Source organism: Akebia trifoliata, chromosome 8 (assembly GCF_017979445.1).
Source record: "Akebia trifoliata isolate Shusen 1 chromosome 8, ASM1797944v1, whole genome shotgun sequence".
NCBI classification, from domain to species: domain Eukaryota; kingdom Viridiplantae; phylum Streptophyta; class Magnoliopsida; order Ranunculales; family Lardizabalaceae; genus Akebia; species Akebia trifoliata.
In genome coordinates this window covers 41,717,759-41,729,176 of record NC_141382.1, presented here as the reverse complement: position 1 = coordinate 41,729,176, position 11,418 = coordinate 41,717,759, and the positions used below count along the sequence as shown (strand labels likewise).

The following is an 11,418-nucleotide window of genomic DNA, read 5'->3' as shown; positions in this document are numbered from 1 at the left end:
TTTAGTAAGATTTGAAAACTTACTAAGTTAGTAAGGAAAGTATTTTTTATATTTTATATTAGATTTTTAATAATAATGAGCCAATGCAATTTGCTACATATAGTGAATCTTTATCTCAATTTCCAGTTTTTAATAAACTTTAACATTTGACAATAAAGAGTCGGTTGCATCGATTTTTTGTAATTGGACTCTTATAACGAAGAGGATGTCAAGAATAAAGAGTCTGTTGGAGTTGATTTTATAATCTAAGTGTTGATAATATGACACGGTTTTGATGCACACGCACTTGACGCTTTTGCTTACAGTCCAACAAACGCTTGACATGTGACTCAAATAACATCAGCAATAAAGAGATTCTCTCTCTTCCCCCACTCCCCACATATTTAATTTTTTTTTATTTTAAATCTTAAAAAAAATCATTTGGCCCACATTGATTATCACATTTACAATCCAACGATTATCACATTTACAATCCAACAATACAGATTTTTAGATTTCATGAAAATATTCATATTCAAAATATATATATATATTTTTCGAACTTGATCGAAGATGTTGAAAATGGACGGCTAGCGAGCACCCAAATTTAAAAATAAAATTCAACGATGAAAAAAATAAAAAAATAAAATAAATATATATATATATATATATTAAAATTCATATAATTTTGTCCTTTACAACTCCATTGTATTGAATAATGTTTTTGAATGTCACAAAGTGATCAGATCAGAAAATTTCTTTTTTCACTATAGGCAAGAAAGAGAAAATGGCGTCAAGTGCGTTTAGCCAAAAACTGCGACATATTATCAAAATTCATAATCTAAAATAAGAATGCAGCCATTGTTTCCGTACTTTCATTTTACACAAATGATCTTTCATATTTTTTATTATTCCTTCTCAATCTCAACCACAAACAAAGAATATAATTTTCCATGATGTTTCTTTTCTAAAGTTTGATTTGCATTTTGCTTGAAGAAATCATTGTTGGCATCAACTATAAAAAATTACATGTAAACTTTTTCATCCTTCACAAAATATAATTATCCATCTTATAGGAACCCGAATGATGTAGAACCAAATTTAGGTTCCAAAGATCTGGAACCACTGTTATACACTTGAGTCACGGTTCTGAGTATATCTGGAAATAAATCGAAACCAACCCATTGACTCCAGCCTCCAATTTCTTCTGCTTTCTCTCACAACCAATCCCTTTGGAGCACACCCACAAGTTTGATGTGTGACACAAAATAATGAATCAGGATTACATACCGTGTCCCACTCCTATATAATAGGAACGGTGTCTACGTGTCACATCTTGATAAAAGTTAAAAACACCTCAGCTCCTAACCAAGCCAATTTCTTCATGGCACGCAGCCCAATCTCCAACCAAAACGTGCCACATAGACACCATCACCATATGTTGTCATAGGAATGGGACACCACTCTGGATAGCGACTCCAAAATAATAAGTGGGGCAATGTAAGCTCTCCTTACGAGGGTTCAAGAGACAACTTTGGAGTTGAAGGACATGTAGGAAGAGAGTCAAGAGAGGCACGAACTATATAGTCATTTGGGTTCCTAATCCACAAAATCATATGTTTTCCATGGATAAGAAGATAACTCCCCTCTCCAAACCAAAATCCTAAAATCGTAAATCAAAACATCTTTGCATCCCAGAAAAATTTGTACAACGTGTTTTTTTTAATTCGAGCTTTGATTAGACTGGAGAAGTGCATAATCGATAAAAGCATCCACCTGTTCCAGGGCAAGCTGCCTAGTACTCCCTTGTATGCTTCACCATCTCATCCTGCAGATCAGATTTTACAACAAGTGAGAAGGCAGCATAAGATGTGTCAGCATGTGTTGCTGTTGACAGATGCAGTGATGAGACAAGTAATAGCATGTTCGGTGTTTGGACATACATCAACCTCTATATAATAAGTATATTGAGGTGAAGATCAACAAAGATCTTTCCAACAGTTACGACTCAATAAAATTGTCAAATACAAAACAAAATGGATAAAATAAATTTTAGAAATCGAGGGAAATTACAAGTGCAATTAAATGCTAAGAAGATTGAGAAAAAAACCTAGATTCACTATGAAAATCTCAGGCACTAACCATGAAGATCAACTCCATAAATTCTATAAATAGAGAAAGGAAACTTTAAAGAGAACACATCAGTGAGCCAGTATGACTTGTTACATTATTATTTCTTGGGTGAGTGATCCTGACTTGAGCGTTGAAGTGCAATTGGTAGGTACAGATCTCATGGCACATACTACGAGGTGTCAAAACTCAAATTTGTATCCATAATCATCATTATACAGTCCGATCCTATATACCTTACATTCAACTTACCAATTCATCAACCTCAGATTTTCAATGATTGAACCAACTTTTACAATGAGCTGTCCAAAAATAGTACCAAGCAAGCAATCCTAACCTCCCAATATAAGGACTTTTTTCTCACCCATTGATCTGATATTTTATCCATCCAAGCTACCTCTGCCACAGATGGTTTAGATTGCCCGATTGCTTAGATACTTGTATGCAGATCATTGATTCTGACAAGGAGCCAGTACGCAGGGCAGAAGGCTACATGCAACTTGGATCAGCGACTAAGCAAGTATTATTTCATTGTTCTGAGAGAAGGGAAGATCTAATGTTAAGTTCACCTGAGGTTTTAACTAGCAGGCTATTCAGATGGAATTTACTCAAAGTTGGCCATTACAAATGCACACAGCTGAAGGATGTTAAAATCTAATGTAGAGATTCTAAACCTATTAGGATTTAGGACTACACGAGGATACCTAACTTTAACCCTTTGACGGTGATCACAACCATGAAATCAGTAAGCGGACGACAAAAATATTTATCTATTTTCTCGACCGTTTTTCTGGTTCTGCGGAGTAACTAAGTGAGGGTCTAATCAAAACCAATCACCAGAACAGCCCAGAGTTGCCAAAAAGAATCCCTTTCTTAAACTGCAGCTTGGAAGTATAAAGCCTCATTCAAGAGGTGGCGAAGTGTCATAGTATTACTTTGGGAGATAGCTCTATTTGGGAGGAAAGACATGGCTCTTGGTTCTTGAGCTTCGGTCCTTCACCTCGTAAACTCGGTAAAGTGGTTCTCTCCTCCACACAAGCAACTCACTATTTGATGAATAAAATGAACTTTAGGAAAGTGGTTAAGGTAGCTCAGCTGGTTAGAGAAAAGGATGGAAAATCCTTGTGTAATACACCCTCCCTTCTTTAGAAAAGTTCAGTTCCAAGCACAATGGAGTTGGTCATGATGGTCACGACTTGCAAAGACATTTTTAGAACTACTTCTTCCCAAACATTTTTTATTTGATAAGTAAAATTTCATTTTAAAAAAATAAAAGCTGGTTGAGATGCTCAGGAAGAAATTTCAAGAGATAAAAAAAAAGCAGAAATACCAACATAAGAAAACGCCATTATTCAGCTGAAACATAGCAAACCCAATCCTATCTGCCCATGAAATTCTCCAAAAATACCCCCTTGAACTCTTTACAAAGTTTACACCAAAAGAAACAAGGACCCTACGGATTTTTAGTTAGATGGGAGTGGGCTTGTAACCTATCCATGCCTTAGTGGTTGTTGTGTATGTTGCTTGCTTTGGACTGTTTTCCTCAACTGCCCTTGTCATCTTAATATATCTATCTATATATCTATATTTATAAAAGGATTGAAATAAGTATCTCTTGCACCGAATCCTTCTTGCTCTCAAAGACACGGTAATTTCTCTCTTTCCAAATGCCCCAACAAATGGCAAATGGTGATGGATCCCACAAAATTCTCTTTGTGGCGGCCACAAAGATTCAAACATAATACATATAGAACCAAGGAGGCATCCCGCAGTACCAAACAAAACCTAAAAATGGTACCGAATCTCCCAAGCCACCTTACAATGGATAAGGAGATGTTTCACCTACTTTCCATCCTCTCTACAAAAAACACATAAATTAGCCATGGAGACCCCTTTAAATGATTCAAACAATTATGAGAATTTCCCCAAGGAAGCTGCCCAGAAAAAACCACACCTTAGAAGGTACCCTAGGGCCAGACTGCCACTTCTGAAAACTTCTAAAAGCTTAGCTGCGCCGAAGAGTGATAGAAGGACCTCACTAAGAACTTTCCATCCCGACCAATGCCCCATATCCTCACATCCACCAACTCCTGATTTCTTAGGATCTCCTCAATAGACGCTAGCAGCCTTGAAACATCGCCCACTTCTCGATCATATGAAAAAGCAAAGGAATAATGTAGACCACCTTGAAGTAGGTCAAGGTAACCCACCAGATACAACAACCATATGAACTAGAAAACCGAAAAGAATACCCACCAAGAAGCATTACTCTTCACATCTTAAGACTTAAATTACAAACACAATCCCATCTACCCGCAAAAATATTCAAAAAGAAATTATAAAATCCCCTAAATTCTCTAAAGATTTTACACCAAAAGAATAAAAGAAACTGAGATAATAATCTTTTGAAAAGAATGCTCCTAGCCCTCGAACATGCACCAATTTCTTTCCTTCCAAATGCCTCGACAAATGGCGAAAGGAACAATGTTCCAGAGGATTCTATTTGAAGCAACAAATGACACCTCGAAGCTTGGCCATCCTCAAACAATTGAAGAGAACTGGGAAAACAAACCATGATACAAAATAGAAAATATCCTGAGTCACCTTGCAATGCATATAATGGATTCTCTACCTTGATGTGGAGGGTCGTACTAGAATCCAGATGAACCAAGATTATCCTAAGCATTAAGTCCATGAATATTTCTTCTCAAAATGTTTGAAATTTGTAACGTGCCATCAAATATTTTTAGAATAAACAAAATTTTGAATCTTGGTTGAAATGAATAATCGAGAAATCACAAAGATGATTTTCCATTGGACGCACTCGTAACTTAAAGATGCCTACCATATGTGAAGTGTGGCATAATCTGAAGCACTTTCCGGATTTCTAGACTTGGGGACAAGGTTACCGTTTTTTTTTTTTTTTTTTTTTTGGGGGGGGGGGGGGGGGGGAGTGTAGAGAAACTGCCCATTCCTTGGATGGCATGTAAATATTAATAACGTGGCAAAGACATAGCACAATTAAAAATTATTATATTGGAATTCATAATAAAAGAGGACAGTAGTTATTATCCGAATTCAAATAAAGATGGGTACTAAGTAGTTATTGTAGTTCGATAGTTACTTGATTGTTGTTATTTAAATTCAAATAAAGGACAAAGTTAGATAGTTATTGTAGCTGTGTAGTTATTTGTAATGAGAAGAAAGGTAGGCATTGTAGGAAAGTGTTGTGGTATCTGGTTGTCTATGTAATGTGCAGTCCTTATGATATTGAAACCAATTAAAATTTGTGAGTCTTTTCTTGATAATGCACAAGCATTGTCTCAAATTCGATGAATATTTCCAAAAATTGGGAAAAATCTCCAAAAAGGGGCCAACCAATTAAATCAGTGAATTGACAAATTAATTAGCTATTTGTCAATTAATCGACCTCCTTAAACCTTTTTATGACTGGTTCCAAACTGACAAATCACAACAAATCTTAATCCATTCTATCTTATAAACTACACAACTAACCAGTAACCCTTAACGACCCATTTGGCCCATTCTTTATGAAACAAAAGATCCGGATGAACCAAACAACCTCGGGCCTTACCTTTTAGCAGTGCACCTGACTGCACTGAATAAAATACCATAAGTGAAGTAGTCAAGCCCCAAAAGCACACTTATTAGTTGGGATGGGGGCTGCATTTTAAAAAGGTATGGCTTAAGAGTAGTAAAGTGGGCTTCTTTCTCTGGTATATCTCTTGAAGACCCTCTTCAATTGCATCTCCTTGCTTTAGTAGGTTAGGCAAGCCAACCTGACTACACAGGACAGAACATAGAGTATCCCACAACCTTTTTGGGATGAGACTAGTCCTTATGATTGCACATCCCGAACCCAAAGAAGTTTCCCAACATACAACAGGGTAAATCAAGAGGTCACCCAGTTTCAAAGACGGGACCAAAGGGAGCAAACCCCTATCGCTAGTTTTACCGATGGGCCAACCCCTTGAAGATGCCCCCCTTCAACCTCAAGATTATATCTTCTTCAACCTTCAAATCACAAGAACAAAATAGGGATTTTAGGGAGGTTGATGAAGTTGATGGGTTTTTTGGAGCCAAAAATTTCATTTGTTAATCCCCATTGTTTTTTTCCAAAACTTAACTGGATTTATCCAAATTAAACCCAACTAATTCCCCGCTGAATAATTGCCGAAAATTATTGTAGGAAGGTGGCTATGTGGTTGTCTACATGCCTTATGTGGTTACACCTTATGCCTTTGTCTTTGTTTTAGGAAGCAAATGTTGAATTGCTCAGTTTTTTATTTTTATGATCTAGCATTATGTCACCAGTACTTCAAACACATTGATGCTTAAACATCAAGTCCAAGAGATAAATCCATAATTGTGATCACTACTTATGTATCCACTCAACTTTCCCACCTTGTGTTTTGGTTAATCTAAGCATTGCCGACATATAGCAGTAAAGAACTCACAAATATATATCCTTAATAAGGAAAATTTTAGTTAAACTAAACTTTCCCAAATTTACTTAGTAGTTAAAGTGTGAAACTCAAGGGGGGTTAAAAGAAATCAAACCTCGAAGGCACTCTTCAACTGGTTAAGTTCCTTGTCCAAATCATTAATGGCCTGATTGTAGGCCTGCATTGGGGAAGATTGGCTGGTGGTGTGTATCTGAAAAAAAAATTATATTTTTCAAAACCCAGTCAACACAACCCTTAAACCCATTATTTCTCCGATTTCAAAATAACTAAACAAACCCATTAATAATAATAATACCAAACCCTAAAATCAGAAACACGTTGACAGAAACACTAACCCTAACTATGATTTTGTACTGAAGAGGATGCGGAAGCTTGTAACCTGCAAAAAGAACATTTGGGTCCCTATGCAATTGCCTGTGAAAGAGAAACAGATAGGAAAGAAAGTTAAACATGTAAAATCATATAGAGAGAGAAGAAGAAGAAGAAGAATAACTTGAAATGGACGGTGGAGATTGATCGATGAGTTACATGCGCATGACGTTTCCAACTGTGTGGTCTTCTCTTTCAATGGTGAAAGAAGCAGCGTTGATGATCTTGGTGTCTCTCTCGTAAGAAACCCTGTTAGTGGTCAAAATCGAGAAACAGAGTAAGAAAATTAAACCCAAATCCACAAAGAGAGCGAGAGAAGTGATGGGAAGAGCGAAGATGAAGTAATCTTACTTCTTGGTGCCTTCGGGGACGACGAAACGCTCGTAACGATCAGGGGCGTTCATGGCGCTCTCTCTCTCTCTCTAAGACTCACCTCTGTCGAGTGTCCACCGAGACATCTTGTAAGCCTAGTCGTTTTAAACTCGAACGATTCTGAGTCAAAACGAACGAGTCAATACATATTCCGAGTAGGTCGAGTAGGGTTGTTACTTTGAAATTCAAGTGGTGAATCCTTGTCTGAAGGGTGATTATAAAAGCACCCCATGGATTAATGAGGGCAACTCACACATAGTCGAATTATTGTCTTATATGAGTTAAAAGTTTCATAATGAGTTGATTTTTTTATAAAGAGATCATCCTCATCAAAAATCAGTTCATTCTAAAATTTTTAAACCTATAAAAAAGTTCAAGAACTATAAATCGTCCATTTTTTCTTGTAAACCAATTTTAATGGAATTAGAATTTTTGGAATGGGTTAATTTTTGGTAGGGATGATCTCCTCGTAACAGAGATGATCCTCGCCAAATCCAACTCATTTTGAAACTTTTAACCCATATAAGACAAAATAATTCGGCTATGGTGTGGATTGCACTTATTAATTCATAGGGTGCTTTTATAATTACCCTTGTTTGAATTAGGGCTGTAACCTAAGCAGGTTGGCCCAAACTCAATCCAATTAATTATTTAGAAAATGAGTTGAGATTGAGTTGGAAGATCTAAACCTGACCTCAATTGAGGTTGAGCTTGGGATGAGGGTTCAGGCAACTCAACTCAATGCAAACCCCAAACTACATACAAATATATAAATATTTTAAAAGTATTTATTAGTTATTTCTTCCTATAACTAAGGGAAAAAAATTAGATGTTACTTTTAATTTGAGTTCATTGTTATATATGTTCGTGTATAATTGTATACATAGATTTCTTGAAGATAAAGAGTAATTTAATTAATGATATTGACATTAAGGACTAAGGAGTGAAGGGAAGCATCATTGTAAAACTCCCAAGCATGAAGGGTTGAGTTGAGCTAACTAAACTCTATCCCAATGGTCAAGTTAAGTTGAACTTGGGTCAATGAACTCCTGCCCAATGGTCGGGTTGAGTTGAGCTTGGGTTGAGGCTTTTCTCACATGGGTTGAGCTTGGGTCACCCTCCAACCTGTCCAAGTTGCAGCCTTAGTTTGAATATATTGCTAAGAGAATTCTAGAATGTTGCAACTCATTAATGAATGTATTTTTGGTCAAATATTTGAAATATTATTAACTTAGATAATATTCCTATGAGTGACTTTTCATTCACAGCACTATGGGAAAATTTTCTCCCAACCCATCGCCGGTTTGACATATGGTGCGGATAACGTAAGCAATAAGAAGGAAAATTTCTCTTTCTTACCAGAGTGGAAAAATGGAATTTTCTGATTAGATCATCTTTTGACATTCAAAAACATGTTCCAATACCACAATGTTGGGTACTCGGTAGTCGTCCATTTTCAACACCTTGGATCAAGTTCGAAAAATTTTATTTTTTTTTAAGAAAAAAATTCATCATGAATTTTTCATGAAATCTAGAAGGTTGTGGTGTTCAATTGCCAATATGATAATCCATGAGGCCCCCATGACCCTTTTGAAGATTTAAATCTTGAAATAAAAATTTGTGGGCAAAGAATCATGGGCAGGAAAGAGAATTTTTCCCTTTTTTACTTATGTCATCTGCACATGTTAGATTGTGAGAAAAAAATCATTCATATTCCTACATGTGAAGAACTCCATCCTTTATGGGAGGTGTCGCCAAAATTTGGAAAATTTTAAGAATAGCTTGGGTTTAGATTAATATTATAATATTTTTTATAGTTAAAAAATTCATTTTCAAAACAACTATATATATAATAAAACACAACAATGAGACTCACTTGTTGGGGATAAACGTCCCCTCAGCTATGGTAATTCATTTTATTGATTTCCTCCTCCCTTTCAACTTTGTTGACTTTACTTACCCCCTCCCCTTCCCTTTTTTTAATAATACCCATCTAACTTTACTATTTTTTTTTCTCTTTTACCCTATCAACCTCAAAAGATTTATAATAAAATTATGATAATTTGACGCTCTTTCTTGTATGCTCTCTGAATTGACAATTCACAGAACCATAAATTCTTGTGTATCCCAAAACAAAGGATTTACGATTATGTGAAGGGAACATACAAAAAACGTCTAAAACAGAGTGTCGTATTATCATGACTATTTTTAATAATTCCCCTCTAATTTTATTATTTTACCCTCTCAACCCTAAAATGATGCTCGTGTTGTAGGCACGACATAGAAGAACTCTAGTCCGTATAATAAAACAAAACTGGAGGGTGCACTTTGATATAGTCGTGTTGAGATAAACGTCCTATCTACTGCAGTTTTATGTGGGGACAAACATCCCATCAACTACAATTTTGTGAGTCTCACTTTATTACTTTTTCTTTTATTTCCTTTCAACGTTTTTATATCCTCCTCCTTCTCCAATTTTATTGTCTTTCCTCTCTACCTCTCCCCTTTGATAATACACCTCTTAATTTTATTGTATTTCCTCTTTTAACCCTTTAATGTCCCCTCCACTATATAATTGGAGTGGGTTCCACACTACCTACACTATTCTTCTTAACCTTCTTCAACTTTATAGTATTTCCTCTCCTCTTCTACCATTCTTTTCAATAATATCCCTCAAATTTTACTATATTTATTTTTTACCCCATTTTTCAAACTTTTTTATATATTTCTTTTATCCCTTCAATTTTATTGTATTCCCTTTCTTCCACCCTTCCCATTTTTAATAATATCCCTCTAATTTTATTATTTTTCATCTTTTACCCCTTTTACAAGAATACCTCTCTAACTTTATTGTAGGCACCCCAATTTACACGGACCAATTTCGAAAAGGCCCATAAAAATGAATTTTTAAGTAATTTACCAATCAAAAGGCCTAAGGGACTAATTTTTGAAATTCTCACTTTTTGTCTTAATAAAACAGTCTAAGGTCTTTAATTGGCCCATGGGCTCACAAGTAATTCTTTATTTCCATGTGTCTTCTCACTACACATGATTCTAAGCAACTTCTAAACCCTAACATTTTTCTTTCAAAATCTTTAAATCCATTTAAATCTACCCACTAATCCCAATCCAATTCCTAAAAGTACCCTAACCTAATCAAATCCAACCAACCCACTAATTACAACCAATCTCTAAATCCGACCTACAAAAAGCTCATTATTAAAAAATCTAAGGCAACTAACCATGAACCACCCCTAAAGCTATATTGAAGTCCATTTTTAAAGTCCAAATTCAACATCATCCAAAACCCCCAATCAAGGTCCATTCACTCAAGTCAAGACCATAAAAGAACTCAAAAGCATATTCTCACAAGCTTGCCACATGTCACCACCACAATTAACCTCCAAAATCCATTCCAACCAACCTCATCATTATCCTAAAAAAGTTACACAATCTATACCCCATCCCACATCATATATCATAACCCAACCTAATCTAAAATATCCTCACAAGTTACCATCATACTACGCCACTTCACATTCCCCTCATACTACACCACTCCTCATTCTCTTAATCAATTCACCCAACTCATACCACATGTCATAACCCAACCTAATCCAAAATCTCATCACAATTTACCCTCACACTATACCACTCCCCATTCCCTTAATAAATTCACCCAACCTACACCTCTGTACTTTTTGTCACATGTTATCATCACACTCACTCTCACAAAACCTAACCACCTATCTCTTACAATCACTATTCTCTCAACCAAACAACCAATTGCCATTCAGCCTAGAGTATCGATTGTCAAATCAACTCATTTAGATATTATCCATGAGTATGTGTCAAAAGAAATCCATTTACTTTTTTTCCACATTTACTCTCACTAATCCCAAAATTTCATACACTTTATCCACAAAAATCCACCCTAAACCTTTATGAAAACCCCCCTTTCCCATTGAAAAATCTATGTTATCAAGCCCCCTTAAAAAAACCTTAGGGTATGTTTGATTGCATGGAAAGTCACTTTCCATGGAATTTAGTTGTGGAAAATAGGTAGGGTTGGAAAATCAAA

The 11,418-nt window shown here is 35.7% G+C and overlaps 1 protein-coding gene across 1 annotated transcript; it reads right to left on the bottom strand.

The window, feature by feature from the left end:
* Window positions 1–1,538: 1,538 nt before the first annotated feature.
* Window positions 1,539–7,478, bottom strand: LOC147396884 (DNA-directed RNA polymerases II, IV and V subunit 11). Its single transcript, XM_086452175.1, has 5 exons — window positions 7,317–7,478; window positions 7,125–7,214; window positions 6,932–7,010; window positions 6,691–6,786; window positions 1,539–1,807 (listed from the first exon to the last, which is right to left on the bottom strand). Exons 1-5 carry the CDS (start codon window positions 7,367–7,369, stop codon window positions 1,775–1,777), a joined length of 351 nt encoding a protein of 116 aa, XP_086308301.1. The 5' UTR covers window positions 7,370–7,478; the 3' UTR covers window positions 1,539–1,774.
* Between the last annotated feature and the right edge of the window lie 3,940 nt (window positions 7,479–11,418).